The sequence below is a fragment of the Vipera berus genome (genome assembly GCF_964194415.1).
Source record: "Vipera berus genome assembly, chromosome: Z".
NCBI lineage: Eukaryota > Metazoa > Chordata > Lepidosauria > Squamata > Viperidae > Vipera > Vipera berus.
In genome coordinates this window covers 33,144,583-33,165,312 of record NC_138205.1, presented here as the reverse complement: position 1 = coordinate 33,165,312, position 20,730 = coordinate 33,144,583, and the positions used below count along the sequence as shown (strand labels likewise).

Below are 20,730 nucleotides of genomic sequence, written 5' to 3'. Positions count from 1 at the left end.
CACGGCGAAAGGACTGGAGATCTTGGGCCATCCGAAGCTCAGGGGGGAGCTGGTTCCACAGGGCTGGCGCTCCCACAGAGAAGGCTCTTCCCCTGGGGGTCGCAAGCTGACATTGTCTAGCTGACGGTACCCTGAGGAGGCCTTCTCTGTGTGAGCGTACTGGGCGATGGGAATTCGTTCCCGGCAGCAGATGGTCCTGCAAGTATCCTGGGCCTAAGCCATGTAGGGCTTTAAAGGTAAGAACTTATTTACTGCACAATTTACTTTCATAGCATGTGGAAACCTTCATAGAAAATGTATTTTTAAAGCTTTTTTATTATATATTTCAATTTCTCATTATTTCAATTTCAATATCTCAAAATACTCTGTGACTACCACAGTGATGTAACTATTTTAAGTGTTTTTATTTTCACATAAATCTAGACAAAATTCAGCATTGAGAGGATGGTGATTCCAAAGAAAAGTTTACATGTATTGAAACTTCTATCATCAAAATCCATGGAATTTAAAATCCTGTGATTTTAGTTGGATTGCATCCAACAGTCTCTGCAGTCATATGTAGCAGTCCCTACTACTTATTAAACAACAAGAATTGTTTAACTCTGATTCTTTTCTTTTTGACATGCCAACCACACCCCTCTGCATGCACAAGGGATCCAGACTGCAAAACAGAAACATCAAATAAATGCAGACAAATAGCCTGCTACAATCAGGCAGGAGGTTGAGCCAATGGACAATCTATCATATGTGCCACAGAAGTTTAATAACATAACAAACTTTTTCCCAGCAAGAAATAGTTTAAAGGAAACCGGGGCATTCACATAGTTCTTATTTCACCAAGTCTTGTCATTGAGTCTTCAGAGCAAGTTAGTAGAGCAGCAACCAAAACAAAAATGTATTTCCCCCAAAACAGCTGGGGAGCCTCCAGCTGGAAGGAATTAGCTGAATCTACCTTAGCAGCAACAATCAGTGAATGCAAGTTCTGTTTGTGAATCAGGTCTGTATTTTTAAACTGTCAAAAAATGCTTAAGGCAAGATTTTTTGTTTTCTTTTACATTTGAACACTACCTGGAAGCTGTAGCAGGTACAAAACACAGCAACAAGCAAGCTAATGGATAAGAGCTACCATGCCATATAATGTCAGTTTTGTAAGGGATTACTTGGTTACCAACAGATTTCAAAATTCAAATTCTAAATAGTGTGGCACCTAGGTATTTCAAGAACCAACTCCTCCAGAAGAATTGATCCATCCAAACCTTCAGCCACAAGGGAGATGTTTGAAGTTCCAACCAAAGGCCAACTTTATGATGAAAAGTTAGATTACACCTTCCCAAATGAAACCATGAGATTCTATATCTTACCTCACAGAAGAGAGTGAGCTTGTCATCTGGAAGGAGCCCATTTGCCTCATCCAGAAGAAAATCTCTTCTAATAAACTTCTTGAATCCCCAATCTTTGCCTTGCACAAACCGATAGGCTCTCTGGCTCTCTGGCAACATACAAAGAGGTTGGCATTTTTAAAAAGATAGATAGATAGATAGATAGATAGATAGATAGATAGATAGATAGATAGATAGATAGATAGATAGATAGATAGATAGATAGATAGATAGATGATAGATAGATAGATAGATGAAAGAAAGAAAGAAAGAAAGAAAGAAAGAAAGAAAGAAAGAAAGAAAGAAAGAAAGAAAGAGAAAATGAAATTCGAAGACACATAAAACAGAAGTCTCTATTTTCTGCTCTGTTTAGGTATGAGTAAAATATAAGTACCCAGTTACTAGCTATCCATACCCATTGCTTTTGTTTCTTCTCCTTTTGCATTCAAAATAGAGAACTTGAATTTGGCTCGGACTTCGCTCTTTGGACAGCTGACCAGTAAAAGATAGAGTGAAAGATAATCTTTACTTTCTTCATCCAAGCCCTTTGGGTTCACACGCAAACACCTGCAAAAGCAGAAAAATCATGTTCATTTTCTCTATATATAAAGATTCAACTATAGTAAAACAACTATCTACAGATTGTGTTCTTTTCAAAAATCATATCCTGAATTACAAAGTGTTTTATTACACTTCTTACATTTTAGTCTGCATTTACTGCAGACTATTAAACAACGAAATTTTGATTTCTTGCAGTTAATCATGGGAAATTGCTATGCCACACTTACAAATGTAACTAAAACTCAATAGTAAATGCAATACTTTCTTTCTTCAACTGTTCTAAAACCAACTTTATCAATCCAGTGTTTTATTGCTGCATTTTTACATGAGACAGTTCTGAAAGGGAAATTCAGCAATGGCTATACATGAATATGAACCTAAGGTAAAACTCCAAACCCAGTTCTTACAACCACGTAACAATAATTGAACCTTCTGCTGTTTCCTATCTGGCATTTAGTTGGTCCTTACCATTTCAATTTATCATTAGCTCCTGATGAAAATGTTGAACTTTTGATGACCTCACCCATTTCCTCTCGGCAAAAGCTGAAGTTATTGATGGTCCACATGTAGGAAAATTTGACCACTTTAATCTTTAAAAAGAATGGGAGAGAAGGGAAGTATTGGCTAGCAATTTACATTCATTGTTACAAAGAACAAGATCACCAAAAAGAATCCCCCGATATTTAAGAATGAAAGAAAAATGCATTTAAAAAACCATCCTCTTGAAATATCACAGATACCTACCCAAGAAACTGTAATCCATTGTTTATCAAACACTGGAGGAAAATTATTTGACATAATTCATTTACAGGGTTATTAAGCTAGTATATTTGGCCCATACTAATTTAGGTGGAAAAGGCAGGAATATGTCTGCTTTGAGAAAAGATTTGCTGCTACTGAATTCTTTTTCAGGAGCCCTTTTTAATGACCTCTGATTTAATGACTGTTCAAATTTATTATGGAACTCCTTATAGTTGCAGCTATCACAGACCCCCCTTGGTTAATTCTGTGATTCAGGACCCTGGTAACCAGCTTGCAATAATGATAGTCACAGGGCTCACATGATTACCAATCTTCACCACTGGCTTCCAACAAGGACTAATTTGTCCCATCATTGTGGGACACTGATGCCATGTGGGTTTTATCTAATGACAGGAATTGGGATTGCCATCTTAGTCGACATGGTCAGATGTTGGTGCACTTTATGATCACATCACTTAACAGAATTCACAGTCCCTATTACTGTCGGTTTTGCCTTTTGGTACTGTCCATAGGGTTTTCATGGCAAAGATACTGGAGTGGGTTGCCATTTCCTTCTCCAGTGGATCACGTTTTGTCAGAATTAAGATTGCCGGAAGAAATATCAACAACCTAAGATATGCAAATGATACCACTCTAATGGCAGAAAGTGAAGAAGAACTAAATAGCCTCTTGTTGCAGGTGAAGAAGGAGAGTGCAAAACTTGGGTTGAAACTTAACATTAAGAAAACCAAGATCATGGCATCCGGCCCTCTCAATTCCTGGCAAATAGATGGGGAAGAAATAGAGGTAGTGACAGATTTTATTTTCCTGGGCTCCAAGATCACTGCAGACGGGGACTGCAGCCAAGAAATTAAAAGAAGCTTGCTCCTCGGGAGAAAAGCAATGGCAAACCTAGACAGCACACTAAAAAGCAGAGACATCACCCTGCCAACAAAGGTGTGTATAGTCAAGGCTATGGTCTTCCCAGTTAAAATGTATGGCAGTGAAAGTTGGACCATAAGAAAGGCTGAGTGCCAAAGAATTGAGGCCTTTGAGCTATGGTGCTGGAGAAGACTCCTGCGAGTCCCTTGGACTGCAAGCCGATCAAACCGGTCAGTCCTAGAGGAGATCAACCCTGACTGCTCTTTAGAAGGCCAGATCCTGAAGCTAAAACTCAAATACTTTGGCCACCTGATGAGAAGGAAGGACTCACTGGAGAAGAGCCTAATGCTGGGAAAGATTGAGGGCAAGAGAAGAAGGGGACGACAGAATGAGGTGGCTGGATGGAGTCACTGAAGCAGTAGGCGTGAGCTTAAATGGCCTCCAGAAGATGGTAGAGGACAGGAAGGCCTGGAGGAACGTTGTCCATAGGGTCGCGATGGGTCGGACACGACTTCACAGCTAACAACAACAATTACTGTCAGTAAGCAAGGACTACCTGTACTTGCATTCATGAGGAGCAGAATTTGATAGCTTCATGTATCTTGATTCCAGAATAGAAGCGTGGGTGCTTAGGAAAAGCTTCCGCTCTGCTTGTCCCTCCAGAGCCTTTTGTATAACTTGGTGTTAAGCTTGTATTAAGAGCATTTCTGATTACAATGATTATTAATACATGCACAAAAAATTGCAGCATAACAATTGCTAACATAATTGGTACAGGTAGTTCTCAACTTATGACCACAATTGAGCCCAAAATTTATATTGTTAAGTGAGACAGTTGTTAAGTGACTTTATCCCATTTTACCAACTTTCTTGCCATTCAAGTTTATTACCCTCAAAGAGAAGAGATGTCTCTGGTCTTTGATTGTAATAAACTTGAATAAATGAATCACCTTTCTTGCCACAGATAATAAATGAATCACTGCAGTTGTTAAATTAGTAACATAGTTGTTAAACGAATCTCGCTTTGCTTATCAGCTTATCTGACTTTGTTTATCAGAAGATCGAAAAAGGTGACCACATGCCTCTGGATCGCTGGAACCATCATAAATATGAATCAGTTGTTAAATGTCTGACTTTTGATCATATGACCATGGCGATGCTGCAAACAGTTATAAGCGTGAAAAACAGTCATAAGGCAGTTTTTTCAGTACTGTTATAACTTCAAATCATCACTAAATGAACTGTTGTAAGTCGAGGACTATCTGTATGTATTTTTAATTCTAGGCACAGTTAATATAATAAAAGTCAAATTTAAGAGGAAATATAAAAAGCAAACCTATAAGATTGGACCTTTCCTGTTTTAGTATAAAGTATATTTGTGTAATGTTCCAGTTATGAGGCCCTCAAAAGTCGCTATCCGAAGATGGGCACAAAGTTATTAATCTGATCCCCACTTGATTTTGTTGGGTGGATGCCTTAGCTATTCTAAATCTACTATTTGTTGTGATTCAGAGTCAGCCTGTGGGTTCGGCAGTTGGGTCGGATGACTCGGATGACTCAGATGAGGGGGAGGAGGGGGGTGTTGAAGAAGAACTTGCTGATGATGGCTTGGAGGCTCCGCAGAGCCCCCAGCCAGGCCCCTCTTACTTGGTGGAGACCCAGCTGTGTGAGCCCGACAGTGTGGATGAAGATGACCCACAGCTGGCCCTGTTCAAGGACGCCCGACGCAGGAGGCAGTCAAGTAGGAGCAAGCAGAGAAAGGCTGTGGGACTTCTCGGAAGGAGGCAAAGAGAGGCCACACCCTGAACTCTTATAAAGGGAGTGTTTGGGGGAGGGCTGGTTTGCTGAAAGCAACCGCTCCGATAGAGGATCAAAGCTCCGGTATCTTGTTTCATGTCTTGTTGTTTGTTTGTGTAATAAATTTGGCAGACGTATTCCAGCCTCTGCCGTTTGTACAGGGGTTGCCTTTCTGCAAGGCCGGTAGCAGGCTGGTACAGAACACTATTGTTGGAAAAGCAACAACAACAAAAAATGGCTTCATGCTCTGCAAGTCTGCTTTTTGTGAATTTCCAGCAATCTTCATGCTATTATGTATACCAGAGATTCTTTGGATGAGAACCATCACCAACCAAAACCTAGCACAGCTTCTAGGTGACCACATGGTCACCATCTATCCCTGAGAAGTCTGGCAGGAACAATATGAATTTGGGAATTCCACACTTTCTCATTACAATTACTGTACACATTACAATTAGGTACAAATATTACAATTCAACAAGTTCAGTTATTTTGACATTCTGTCACTCTGCGAAACACTTGCTTGAATCCAATTCAAAGAGAGGAAAATAAATGCCAGCTGATATATAGTCATTAGCTGATATTCCAAAGTGCAGACATACTTGAGTGTAACACCAGCTCTCTGCAACAGGTCCACTTGACATCTCTGCCGGAGGAGGAGGACTCGGTACCCTTGACATCGCCAGCTTGGAGATCAGATAGGATTTCACAGGTTAAAGAAATATGCGTATGTAATCTTCACCCTGATTGCACAGGAAGTGGGAGGGGGAGAGAAAAGAGTTTGAATACGTAGCAATTTCTGTTTATTTCTGTTTGCACAGCAAGATACCAAAGTTAGTTTATGGTGTTTCAGTTGTGTAATTCCTAATCACGTCCTTCTTGCTGTGTTTTTGTATGAAATGTACATTTCATTCTATATGTGCCCTGCCAGATTGTTACACTTAATGAAATATCATCAAATCTGGTTGGCTGTTCTCCAGGCTTGGGACATTTTCCAATTTCCAGGTCCCTAAGATTTTCCTCTAACTTTCTTCTATGCCATGTTTACCATCCTCATTTAAAGAAAGAATAGTTTTTGTCCTAATAATACCATTAGAACTGAGAGCCAGGAGGTCAACTGCTAATTGCCAAGTTGAGATAGAGACTATTTAAAATGATGGACTTCGTAGTATTTACTCTGACACATTAGAGGTTAGTGTCAGCTGGCCTTAGAAATGAGGTGATAAGAGATTCACCAAGATTGTACAATGTAATTCATGAATTGAACAAAGAACACAGAATAATAGTATTGCAAAAGATCTTGGAGGTCTCCTAGTCCAAACCCCTACTCTAGCAGGAGACCCTACACCATTCCAGACATGTGGCTGTCCAGTTTCTTTTTGGAAACCTCCAGTGATGAAGCACCCACAATTTCCAGAGGTAAGCAATTCTATTGATTATCAATATATACTGAAAACAAAATCAAGTTGACTTGAGCATATGGGATATAATCATGTAAGTAGTGTAGTGATCACTGAAATATTGGCCCACACACTATCACAATCAGAAGCATTCAAAAATAATTGTTTGCTGAACTTTCTTGAGTCCAAAGCAAAAAAAACACCCCAATGTTGCATGACAAAACCTAAAACTGTTACCATTACCATATTATTCAATAATGACATAACCCATAGCTAAACAAAATGAAATAATTTAGTTTCGTAAATCAGAACTGAGTGACATTTGAGGCCAATAACCTCATTGCTATTGTTGCCAAAAAAGCCAATGCAGTCCTAGGCTGCATCAACAGAGAGAAAGTTCCACAATCACGTGAAGTGATAGTACCACTTTACACTGCTCTGGTGAGAACACATTTGGAATACTGTGTTTAAAAAAAATTGAATATCTACTATCCTCTCAGATGACATTACCATATCATTTCCATGTAAGGTTCTTGGCCTCAAATGTCACTCAACTCTGATTTACTAAACCAAATTATTTCATTCCATTTAGCCATGGGTTATGTCAATATTGAATAATACAGTAATGGTAACAATTTTAGATTTACTTTCTTTGTCATGTAACATGTCTTTTTTGTTCTAGCACGCAAAACAGTTCTACAGTTATTGCTGAATATTTCTGACTAACATGATAACCAGGGTGAGTTAGGGTGCGGATAATTTTTTTTTAAAGTTTTCAAGAGTTTATGGGGACCAGGAAGAGTTAATACAATAGTTGCATTAAACCAACCAGAGGCCATACAGCTATACAGATATTACATTTTTAAAAAGTAGAAACTCACACTTCAGTAAAGAGTAACCCATTGCCTAAGTTCAGCAGGAAATTTTGAGGAGCTCCTCAGATGATTAAAAAAAAAAAAGGAATGGAACCACATTTGAGTTTGGGAGGCCACCTCTTTTATAAAGGAACCTTATGCAAAGCTCTTTCCATCCACCTGAAGTGGCAGCACATTTTATAGCTGTGTAAACTGAACCAACAGGGACGCGGTGGCTCAGTGGGCTAGGACGCTGAGCTTGTCGATCAGAAGGTCGGCAGTTTGGCAGGTCGAATCCCGAGTGCCGCGTAACAGAGTGAGCGCCTGTTACTCGTCCCAGCTTCTGCCAACCTAGCAGTTCGAAAGCACGTAAAAATGCAAGTAGAAAAATAGGGACCACTACGGTGGGAAGGTAACAGCGTTCCGTGCGCCTTTGGCGTCCAGTCATGCCGGCCACATGACCACGGAGACGTCCTCGGACAAGCACTGGCTCTTCGGCTTTGAAACGGAAATGAGCACCGGCCCCTAGAGTCGGAAACGACTAGCACGCATGTGCGGGGGAACCTTTACCTTTACCTTAAACTGAACCAATGTGAAACGAGTCCTCTTTGGTTTAAGACTGATTTTAATAGGCTAATTCAGAATCATTGCCAGTTCCTACTGCATCTATAGTATACCCATGTGTACCATCAATCATATTTGTGAGAATCATTGCACAGTACAGAAAAGAAGCAGGTAGAGGGACAATGCTGAATTCCGTTGGCAGATAGGGAGTAAACAATCAGGTAGCTAAATGGACTAAATAGAAATACAATTTTTCTGAGAGGAAAAATTAATGCAGCACTGTAAATAATAAAAGAGAAGATTTTCTAAACTGTCCTGCAATTATTCTTCAACATTTTCCAACCTTGCAATATACATTTCTTATGGCTTGGCTCTATGGAAAAAAAAACATATTATACAGTAGAAAGTGACCACAGGACTACTAGTTTAGGAATATCTGATATTTGTTCCAGTTAGAAGGTGAATGATAAAAAGTGTGCTGTATTCATGCATTTTAGATGTGAGCCCAGTTCCTCCATTCGCATACTTATGAAAAGTCTGCACAGACAAAAAAAAAAGTTCACTCCCTTGTACAGCATCTGGTAAGATACGCATATCCACCAGCCCTGTCAAACTCTAAAATTAAAAAAAAATCAAGAATATTAACATCAGAAGTGTGAGAGTTAAGCTAAGAAAAACAGATGTTACCACAGAATTGTACTGGAAAATGGGGGAGGAAAGAAAAGAGAAATAAATATTGCTTTTGGAAAGCAAGCTTAAATATTTGTGGCCCCTCCAAACCTGGAAGAGGGGGAGGAAAAAAGTTACCTTTTCCAATATAATTTTAACACTTTCTATTTTGCATGACTCACATAAAAAACTCACCTTTTCTAAATAATAAAAATACCCTAAGCACTTTAAATAATAGACATACAGCTGTATGATATTTAACTCTCTTTAGGTTTCTTTTTCAAAAAAGCAGGCCACACAAATAGTCAACATCTGTAAAGTCAATTCCCATTTATTCTCTATACTAATAGAAAATAGAACTATACAAGTGGCACTTTTCTAACAACTTTGTCTTCTAATTCTGATATTTCATCTGTGGCTGTCTTGCATCTAAATCCCATGTGAGTAGCAGATTCGCTTTCCTTCATTTATGCCTTCACTAGCCTATCATTTCAGAGGTCAGTAAAAGAGTACCACCCCCCTTTCCTTATTACCGTGCCACTCTCCCCGCCTATTCAAGGACAGGAATTATTAATATCTAAGTTTGCTATCTCCAGGTGTTTATAATAACCTTGGGAGTCAGTATCTCATACCCATTCAGTGTGATTTAATTTCTACATCCATATAGAGAGAAGGTACAGCAAGAATGAATAACCTGTGTTTTTCAAATTATTGCTGAACTTCCAGAAGCCCAGCCAGCATGGCTAATGATGAAGAATGAGGGTAGCTGTATTTCAGCAACATCTGGATTACGAAGAAGATACAAAGACATAAATTACATGACAATAACACACTTTAATGTGGGTTGTTCAGTTCTGGTCTCAAGGGTTATGTGAACTCAACCCTTTTAACTTGTAATGTGTGATTTAAAACTTAATGTGCAATCTAAATTCATCTGATTAAGGTTATTCAATAAACCATAAATGAACCATGGATTAGCATAACATATAACTTACTGAGATAAGTTTATGATGGCATCACAGCATTTATTCTCTGCTTTTCAAGCCAAAATGCTTAACATAAGAACATTGCTGAATCATGTGTAAATCCAGCATTCTTTAGTCCACAGTGGCTTAGTGGACGACTCTAGAAAGCTTGTAAGAATGGATTGGAGTGTAATAACCCTCTTCTACTGTTGCTTCACTACAACCAGTGTTTAAGACAGTTCTGTAGTATTCCTAATATGAAGCGATCAGAACTGTACACAGCCCCACCACAGATTTGTAGATTTGGTCTATTAGTAATAGCTACATACTATTTTGACACTTTAATGAACTGTTCCTTGAGACTCAAAACGTCTTTCTTGATCAATCATTGTCAGTTATCAATTGCATGGGGATATCTGCCCCTTTAGGGACGCGGTGGCTCAGTGGGTTAGGACGCTGAGCTTGTCGATCAGAAGGTCGGCAGTTTGGCGGGTCGAATCCCGAGTGCCGCGTAACAGAGTGAGCGCCTGTTACTCGTCCCAGCTTCTGCCCACCTAGCAGTTCGAAAGCACGTAAAAATGCAAGTAGAAAAATAGGGACCACTACGGTGGGAAGGTAACAGCGTTCCGTGCGCCTTTGGCGTCTAGTCATGCCGGCCACATGACCACGGAGACGTCCTCGGACAAACGCTGGCTCTTCGGCTATGAAACGGAGATGAGCACCGGCCCCTAGAGTCGGAAACGACTAGCACGCATGTGCGGGGGAACCTTTACCTTTACCTTTTTATCTGCCCTTTTATCCCAGGCAATTGCTAAGAAATCTCTGGTAAGAATATTTGCAAATTTTGCATTTGCTACGTCACCATTGTCTAAATGCTTGTTGGTGCATCCTAAAAAAATTAATTCTCATCTTTCCCCCCTAATATTAATCCAAACTAGGCCACAGTTTCTTGTATCATCCCTTGGTTCTTAAAAAAAATCAGGATTTATACTGGCTACTTTCTAATCCTCAGGAATAGACCTCAAGCTCTTTAGTGGAAACCAACAGGACTTGAGGAATTATTTATATGTAGTTAGGCAATCTGGCTTATAATGTCATAGCTCACTGCCTATTTTAATTTATCTATTCAGTTTTTCCCTCCTGGGGAAAAAAACAGCTCAGAGACAGGCAATTCTCCTACATTCCTCCCAACTTCCACCAAGGTCAACAGCAAAAATTTATCCAATTTCTTTTCTAGTTCTTTATCCTCCTTTAGCATGTAATTAATGATCCTTAATGTCCTTTGTCATATGCTCCTCAAATATTACTTATGGTAATTCTTTAGAGACTGCTTATATATTTTCTGGCAAATTCTACATTTACCTTGTCCCCCTAATTTAAGTAAAAATCTTCTTTCTCCTCTCAAAGGAAGCCTTCTTGCCTTTAATGGCATCTCAGTTTCTATTCAGCTCTGATTCTCAACTCATCTTTGATTCTAGTCTCTTCCTGGACTTTGTGGCATTTTTTCTGATCTGAGGTACACATGGTAGTGAAGAATATAATGGCTTTGAATTATCTTCAAGCATTGTGTGTGTGGGGGGGGAACCCTGACCTTCTTTATTCTCTTTTTCAACTTTCTTTTTACAAATTTCTTCCTTTTTTGTTCTTCTGAAATCAAATGTCACCATGGTCCTTTCTTAGAAAGCATCCACAGGTATGCATATTGGTTATAGAAGTGTGATTATTGTTCCCAAACAATTTATCATTTGAATTTTTGAACAAAATGTTGGACACTACTCAAAATGTTACAAAATTAATTCCAGGGTAGTATCTTTGTTGGTTCTATAAATAGTTGATTCAGAATATAATCATTTATTATATCTAGAAATATAATATCATCATGCCCAGAATACATTTCACAATCTATGTGAGAATAAATAAAAGTCATTCATTATTAGCACTTCTTTATAGATAACAATCTATTTTTTTCCCAATCAGATGATAAACTTTTGTTTCTTGAACATCAGGTTTAAATGTGTCATAGTATATCCCTGGTACTAACTTGGAGATGGATATGGTTCAGTAGAAGTATTTTACCTATTTCTAAGCTATTCTTTAGGACACTATATGTTGATAAATAGAGCAGCTCTGTTCCTAGTATGCCCTTCTTTTTCTTTTTTAACAGAGGTTACAGTTACTTATGACTGTAATTGAGTCCGAGAATTAGGGATCTAAGTCATGAAAGTCACATAACCAAACATATGTTTACAACCTTTTTATGGCAGTCATTAAGTGAAGGCAGCATTAAACAAATCTATTGTTCGTTAAGAAGTAAATGCCACTTTCCAGCAAAAGGTCCAGCAAAAGGATGGTTGTTATAAATTCAAAACCAAGTCATAAATTCATAAATTCTTTGGGGGGGAGAGGGGAGGTCCCTTGTAATTTTGAAAGGTCACTAGGTCACCATTATATTGAGGATTATCTGTATATTCAGAGATAACTGTACATCATTGGTTGCTTCAATTCTCTTAGGTTTCTGCAGTAGTAAACAATTTGGTTTTTTTCCAGCTCCAAGCCATCCAACTCTTAGATCAGAGGCATCTACTTGCCTATAACCATTTAAAAAGTCTCATCCTATTGTTTTTAAGTTGTCTCTTTCTGACCCTAGGCAGCTTACACAATATGATTAAAACATACAAAGTAACAAAATAAAAGCAGATATTTATTTGTCATGTACTTTTATCCTTTTGACCTTGTAGTTTTCTTGACTAATAATGGCCATTTCTAAGATACAAATGGTTCCCCTTTGAACAATTACAAAAATTCTTCTAGAAGTGATTTTTCCCATATTGGAACTCCTTTTGTCTTCTTGCATTCCTACTAAAATTCATTTAGAAACTGATTTGCTACCAAGTTATATTATGAATAAAATGATACAGTCTGTGCCCCTGAGTCCTTAGGGAGAAGGGCGGTATACAAATCAAATAAATAAATAAATAAATAAATTGTTGTTGTTAGCTGCGAAGTCGTGTCCGACCCATCGCGACCCTATGGACAACATTCCTCCAGGCCTTCCTGTCCTCTACCATCTTCTGGAGTCCATTTAAGCTCACGCCTACTGCTTCAGTGACTCCATCCAGCCACCTCATTCTCTGTCGTCCCCTTCTTCTATTGCCCTCGATCTTTCCCAGCATTAGGCTCTTCTCCAGTGAGTCCTTCCTTCTCATTAGGTGGCCAAAGTATTTGAGTTTCAGCTTCAGGATCTGGCCTTCTAAAGAGCAGTCAGGATTGATCTCCTCTAGGACTGACCGGTTTGATCGCCTTGCAGTCCAAGGGACTCGCAGGAGTCTTCTCCAGCACCACAGTTCAAAGGCCTCAATTCTTTGGCGCTCAGCCTTTCTTATGGTCCAACTTTCACTGCCATACATTGCAACTGGGAAGACCATAGCCTTGACTATACGCACTTTTGTTGACAGGGTGATGTCTCTGCTTTTTAGTGTGCTGTCTAGATTTGCCATGGCTTTCCTTCCGAGGAGCAAGCGTCTTTTAATTTCTTGGCTACAGTCCCCATCTGCAGTCATCTTGGAGCCCAGGAAAATAAAATCTGTCACTACCTCCATTTCTTCCCCATCTATTTGCCAGGAATTGAGAGGGCCAGATGCCATGATCTTGGTTTTCTTAATGTTAAGTTTCAACCCAAGTTTTGCACTCTCCTTCTTCACCCGCAACAACAGGCTCTTTAGTTCCTCTTCACTTTCTGCCATTAGAGTGGTATCATCTGCGTATCTTAGGTTGTTGATATTTCTTCCAGCAATCTTAATTCCAACTTTTGATTCATCTAGCCCTGCCTTTCTCATGATGTGCTCTGCATATAAGTTAAATAGGCAGGGCGACAGTATACAGCCTTGCCGGACTCCTTTCCCAATTTTGAACCAATCAGTGGTTCCGTGTCCAGTTCTCACTGTTGCTTCTTGACCCGCATATAGGTTTCTCAAGAGACAAATAAGATGATCTGGTACTCCCATCTCTTTAAGAACTTGCCACAGTTTGTTATGATCCACACAATCAAAGGCTTTAGCATAGTCAATGAAGCAGAAGTAGATGTTTTTCTGGAACTCCCTAGCTTTCTCCATGATCCAGCGTATGTTGGCAATTTGATCTCTAGTTCCTCTGCCTCTTCGAAATCCTGCCTGTACTTCTGGTAGTTCTTGATCCACATACTGCTGAAGTCTAGCTTGTAGGATTTTAAGCATGACTTTACTAGCATGAGAAATGAGTGCAATGGTGCGATAGTTTGAACATTCTTTGGCACTGCCTTTCTTTGGAATTGGCATGTAAACTGATCTTTTCCAATCCTGTGGCCACTGTTGAGTTTTCCAAATTTGCTGGCAAATTGAGTGTAGCACTTTTACTGCACTGTTTTTTAAGATTTTGAATAGCTCAGCTGGAATACTGTCACCTCCACTAGCTTTATTGTTGCTCAGCTTTTCTAAGGCCCACTTCACTTCACATTCTAGGATGTCTGGCTCGAGGTCAGTGACCACCTCATTGTGATTATCTGGGACGTTAAGCTCATTCTTGTATAGTTCTTCTGTGTAATTTTGCCACCTCTTCTTAATCTCTTCTGCCTCTGTTAGGTCCCTGCCATTTTGGTCCTTTATCATGCCCATTTTTGCATTAAACGTTCCCTTCATCTCTCCAATTTTCTTGAAAAGATCTCTGGTCCTCCCTATTCTATTGTTTTCTTCTATTTCTTTGCACTGTTCATTTAAGAAGGCATTCTTATCTCTTCTAGCTATTCTCTGGAATTCTGCATTCAATTGGGCATATCTATGTTTTTCTCCCTTGCCTTTCGCTTCCCTCCTTTCCTCAGCTATTTGCAAAGCTTCCTCAGACAGCCATTTTGCTTTCTTGCCTTTCTTTTTCTTTGGGACGGCTTTGGTTGCTACCTGTTGTACAATGTCGCGAACCTCTGTCCATAGTTCTTCAGGCACTCTGTCTATCAGATCTAATTCCTTAAATCTATTTGTCACCTCTACTGTATATTCAACAGGGATATGATTTAGTTCGTATCTGACTGGCCTAGTGCTTTTCCCTACTTTCTTCAGTTTAAGCCTAAACTTTGCAAGGAGAAGCTCATGGTCTGAGCCACAGTCAGCTCCTGGTCTTGTTTTTACTGACTGTATAGAGCTTCTCCATCTTTGGCTGCAGAGCATATAGTCAATCTGATTTCTGTGTTGACCGTCTGGTGATGTCCATGTGTAGAGCCGTCTCTTGGGTTGTTGGAAAAGAGTGTTTGCTATGACCATCGTATTCTCTTGACAAAATTCTATCAGCCTGTGCCCTGCTTCATTTTGTACTCCAAGGCCAAACTTGCCTGTTATTCCAGTTATCTTTTGGCTTCCTACTTTAGCATTCCAATCCCCCATGATGATAAGGACATCATTTTTTGGTGTTAGTTCTATAAGGTGCTGTAGGGCTTCATAGAACCGGTCAATTTCATCCTCTTCAGCACCGGTGGTTGGGGCATAGACTTGGACTACTGTGATATTGAATGGTTTGCCTTGGATTCGAACTGAGATCATTCTGTCATTTTGAGGATTGTATCCCAGTATTGCTTTTCCTACTCTTTTATTGACTATGAAGGCTACTCCATTTCTTCTGAGGGATTCTTGCCCGCAGTAGTATACCTGATGGTCATCTGAATTAAATTCACCCATTCCTGTCCATTTTAGTTCGCTGATACCTAAGATGTCGATGTTCAGTCTTGTCATCTCTTGTTTGACCACGTCCAGCTTTCCTTGATTCATGGATCTTACATTCCAGGTTCCTATGGAGAAAAAATCTTTACAGCATCGGACTTTCCTTTCACCACCAGACACATCCACAGCTGAGCGTCCTTTCGGCTTTGGCCCAGTCGCTTCATTCTTTCTGGCACTACTAGTACTAGCCCTCTGCTCTTCCCCAGTAGCATATTGGACGCCTTCCGACCTGAGGGGCTCATCTTCCAGCGTCATATCGTTTTGCCTTTTGGTACTGTCCATAGGGTTTTCATGGCAAAGATACTGGAGTGGGTTGCCATTTCCTTCTCCAGTGGATCACGTTTTGTCAGAACTCTCTGCTATGACCTGTCCGTCTTGGGTGGCCCTGCACGGCATAGTTCATAGCTTCATTGAATTACGCAAGCCCCTTCGCCACGACAAGGCAGTAATCCATGAAGGGGAATAAATAAATAAATAAAACTAAACTCCCTCCTTCTGGCTTTGTTGTCTCATGTCTATATTGAAATCACTTAACTGTCCCTGAGCATGGAATAGACAGCATTTCCAACAAAATGGCAACCCTAGTTTTCAACAATCCATATTTGCCTCCCTACACTTTTGACTCTGGCCACTTGTGCCAGAGCAACCATTTCCATTTCAAAGCCGAAGAGCCAGCGCTTGTCCGAGGACAACTTTGTGGTCATGTGGCTGGCATGACTAGACGCCAAAGGCGCACGGAATGCTGTTACCTTCCCACCATAGTGGTCCCTATTTTTCTACTTGCATTTTTACGTGCTTTCCAACTGCTAGGTTGGCAGAAGCTGGGACAAGTAACAGGGATTCGACCCACCAAACTGCCGACCTTCTGATCGACAGGCTCAGCGTCCTAACCCACTGAGCCACCGTGCCCTTGATCCTTCAGATATTAGAACAGCCCTAACTCTGTTAAATTTTCTTAAGGCCCTGAAAACCTCATTATATTCCTGAGCCTAGAGTGCTGAATGTGTTAAAGGTCCAGTTTCCTAGCTGTATTGTTAATTGGCCAATTATCTCGCTGCTATGTATATTTATTGTGGGTGTTTTTGTTATTGTTTTAAAAGTGTTTTTAGTGTTTTGGTTGTAATATTTTTTGAATTGTAAGCTGTAAAAGTTGTTGATTCATATGGGAGACTATAGAAATTGAACAAACAAACAGACAAACAAACAAATGCATCATGGATTAGTGGTGAATGGGGAGGAAGAGCTGTCTCTTTACCCTTCAAATGCTGTGTAAGGGATCCTTTTCCTCCTCCTTGAAGACCTCAAAATCACTTCTAGAACTGGGGAGGCATCAGAGACTGAGATCAGCTATCTTATCCTTGAAGGTTACCAACTTCTGCGTCTCTTTGTCCCTCCAAGAATATTGGTCTTAAAGGAACAAATTTACTTCCAAAGAACCAGGAGCTTGCTGCGGAATCACATATGAGTAACCTTTGGCCAATAAAGGGCCAGACAACATATCATATTTAGAGAATACTGTTCCTAAGTTGTTGTTATGATTAATGCTTAACATGAGGCAAATTCACTTTTAGCTATAAAGAAGCATTGATATTTTATCAGTCAGGATTCTCTTGTGCTTGAAAAACTAGCTTCATAAAAGCATTTGCAATAAATTTACAATAAAATTGTACCAAACCAATACAATTCAATTAAAAATTGTAAAAATAATCCTGTAAAACAACAAAGATTTAAAGTGAGAAAAGTAAATAACATGGAAACCTTATAGAAATAGATATATTTTGTATAAAAAGAGAAAAACGTAATGGGCAAGATTCTACAATTTTAGGGCGATCAAACTGATCCCACTTCTGGTGTCTGCCAGTTTGATCTTCAGGCATCTCTGATGCCTCTCTCAAACAAGATGTGGTCATGGAGACTAGAAGAAGGGGGCTTCAAAAGACAGGGCTAACTTTTAATGGATGGCTCACTAATGTTAACTAATTGAAACATGTGTAAATGTGTACTTTAATATTGCCAATACCTGGCAAGGCACATTCTGACCCAAACAAATTTGCACTCTGCCTTTAACCAATCTTCAAAACAATAATTAAGTCATAACAGAGTTCAGATAAAACATTTGAAACCTTACATGCTATTTCCAGATACAGTTGTTCCAGCAAAGCCAGTGAAGTTGGTGAAAAGCATTTTGGCATCTAAAGATAACATCTAGATCTAAGAATATCACCAAACTAAGATTCTGAGTTTTCAAAAGAAAGAGCAGCCCATTTCAAACAAGTTGTTTATATCTTGACTATTCAGTGCACAGTATGAAATTAAATTGCTGACTGCACAATCTGGTTATCGTCGGGTGCTTTAAAGTATTCATCCTGTTTACCTTCATAATAACCCTGTGAAACAGGTCATGATTATGTTCATTTTACAGAACAGAACCCGAACAGGGAGGAAGTGCTTTAAAAAGAGGCAAACAGGGATCCAACAACTTTTAACTTGACTTTTCTATAGTCATTTCAGAGAATCAATACAATTTCCTTTTACACTAGAAGCTTCTGTTTTTCCAAATTCAGCCTCTTGTTCCACCATCAAAATCTCTGCTGCCAATGAGGAGGCTGACTGAAACCTGATGGAAGATTCAGTATTTGATTTCACTATAGGATGGATTTAGTGATATCAGTGAAAAAATGTTTATATAAAACTGAGTTTTGACAATTGCCAATTTACATTCCCCTCATGAAAAAATACATCATTAAAAATGGGTGTCTCTCAGCAAACTGCAAAAAAAAAAATTGTGTCAACAAACAGGTGTTAAAAATGTAACAGAAACAAATCTGCACATATAGTAGGTAGCCAGCAAGCAATAAAGTATTATCAATACAATTCTGTATTGCCAAAAGAAAATTAAATAGATTTTTCAAAAGGCAAAGAAGTCTTTTTTTTTTTGCAACGTTCTGATATGCAATTTATGAACACTAGCAGTGATTCAGCAATGAAGAAACAGAACTGGTATAAGCTCAGAGGCTAATCTCCTTGTACATACAAGACTCCAAATGTTTCATGGTGCTGATGAAGAGTTCCAGTCATGGCTGAAAATCTTCATAAGTACCAGAACACAGTTTTTAGGTATTTGATTGTTCTCCATCCCAAATACTAATACATATACAAAAAGCTAGTGCCCCACATTAAATTATAATGTGTATCTGATTTTAACACAGTGATTATTTGATTTTAACTTAGCGTTATAAATGAAGCTGGTCACAATGGCTTGTTTAAAAAACATGATTAAATGTACGATGTCAAAGCTAGTCACCCACAGCAATTTGGCTTGCAGTCCTAAAATTATATGGTATTGATAATGTTTACAAGCAATGATGGAAGCTGCCATCAAAAACATCTGGAGGGCAAATAATTGCCTATATTTGGACAATATTTTATATGTGGGCATAAAATTCACAGAACAAACTTGAGGCATATATGTCAACCTGAATAGGACCCAAATGCAAAGCAATTTTATGGTCTCTGTATTATTGACAGAAAGGGCAATAATGTACTAAAAGAGAATCAGAACAACTTCAAATGTAAAAGTCTTTGGTACCTGATATAAAAGTAAATGATTATTTGAATCATATTTGCTCCCTTACTTTTCCACTGTTGGGTTTTACAACCATACAAAAATTTGGGCAGTTTTTCCAAGAAAATAGCACCTAGCCCTTAGCCTTATATACTACTCCATAGTGTTTTACAGCACCATCTGGGCAGTTACAATGTCAGCATATTGCCCACAATAATCTGGGTCCTCATTTTACCAACCTCAGAAAGATAGAAAGCTAAATCAACCTTGAGCCCCGTCAGGATTGAACTCCAGGCTATGGGCACAGTTTGCCTGCAATACTGCATTCTAACATTTATGCCATAAGGGCTCTTCTTAGAGTGTGGAAGAAGAGCATTCATATTGTGTGATACTCAAAGCTACTTCAAATACAATGCTTTAATCACCTTCCCTGTTCTTCACATCCATTATCCACCAATCTATATATGTAAATAAGCATACCCACTTATTCTTCCTCACTGAAGAATTCATATTCTCTGAAAACCTAAATCTCTGAAAAATAGCTATCCAATAACTATCCATAAGAAGCAAATGAAATGCTTGGTAATACAGTGCAAGATAGGCCTGTTTTTAACAAATGTAATAAAATTCAGGTTTCAAAGTAACTTATGTGCTAGGTCCATTCTGAGTTGGGAGCATGAGCTGAAAAGTCACAGAGGAATTGAGAATTAACTGAAAAGAGAGAGATAATATCAGGAGCCCTCCTTTACATATGAAACAGGCAGAAAAATCTGAATTTGAATGAAAGGAAGTTAAATGATAGGACAATGTAAGGATTTTTCCATTTAATTTCACTATTTTAAATTACAGTATAGATTCTGGTAAAGGTAAAGGTTCCCCCGCACATGCGTGCTAGTCATTTCCGACTCTAGGGGACGCTGAGCTTGTCGATCAGAAGGTTGGCAGTTTGGCGGGTCGAATCCAGAGTGCTGCGTAACAGAGTGAGCGCCTGTTACTCGTCCCAGTTTCTGCCAACCTAGCAGTTCGAAAGCACGTAAAAATGCAAGTAGAAAAATAGAGACCACTATGGTGGGAAGGTAACAGCGTTCTGTGCGCCTTTGGCATCTAGTCATGCCGGCCACATGACCACGGAGATGTCCTCGGACAAGCGCTGGCTCTTCGGTTTTGAAACGGAGATGAGCACCGGCCCCTAGAGTCAGAAACGACTAGCACGCATGTGCGGGGGAACCTTTACCTTTACCCTATAGATTCTGGCTCTGGCAATTATTTTTCAATTTAAATTGATCCCCACAATGAAAAAAAACCCCAGAAATGTAAAATATTAAGATTCCATATCTACCACTATGCTATTTCAGCTGATGACAGATTCTAGAAGGCAGTATTTTCAATATTAAGCAAAAATCAAAAGAACACAGGGGCATAACCTAAAACTAATAGGAGGAAAGTTCAGAGATAATGTTAGAAACTATTACTTCACAGAAAGAATAGTGGAAGTTTGGAACCAACTTCAAGCAGAGGTGATGGGTCAATCATCAGTAACTGAGTTTAAATGTGCATGAGATATAACATATGTCTCTTGTCTCATATAATTTTAAAAAATGAAAAAATATAA

The 20,730-nt window shown here is 39.1% G+C and overlaps 1 protein-coding gene across 5 annotated transcripts in view; it reads right to left on the bottom strand.

Annotated features, from left to right (window-relative positions):
* The window catches only part of SPOP (speckle type BTB/POZ protein), a 70,782-nt gene that overhangs the window by 10,060 nt on the left and 39,992 nt on the right, over nt 1-20,730 (bottom strand). For all 5 annotated transcript variants that reach the window (XM_081344407.1, XM_081344410.1, XM_081344406.1 and 2 more), the window contains exons 3-6: nt 5,963-6,103; nt 2,409-2,530; nt 1,795-1,946; nt 1,362-1,489 (exon numbers count right to left, since the gene is read on the bottom strand). In XM_081344407.1, coding sequence (XP_081200533.1) covers nt 1,362-1,489; nt 1,795-1,946; nt 2,409-2,530; nt 5,963-6,040 — 480 coding nt within the window. In that variant the 5' untranslated portion in view covers nt 6,041-6,103. The remainder of the gene's footprint in view (nt 1-1,361; nt 1,490-1,794; nt 1,947-2,408; nt 2,531-5,962; nt 6,104-20,730) is intronic.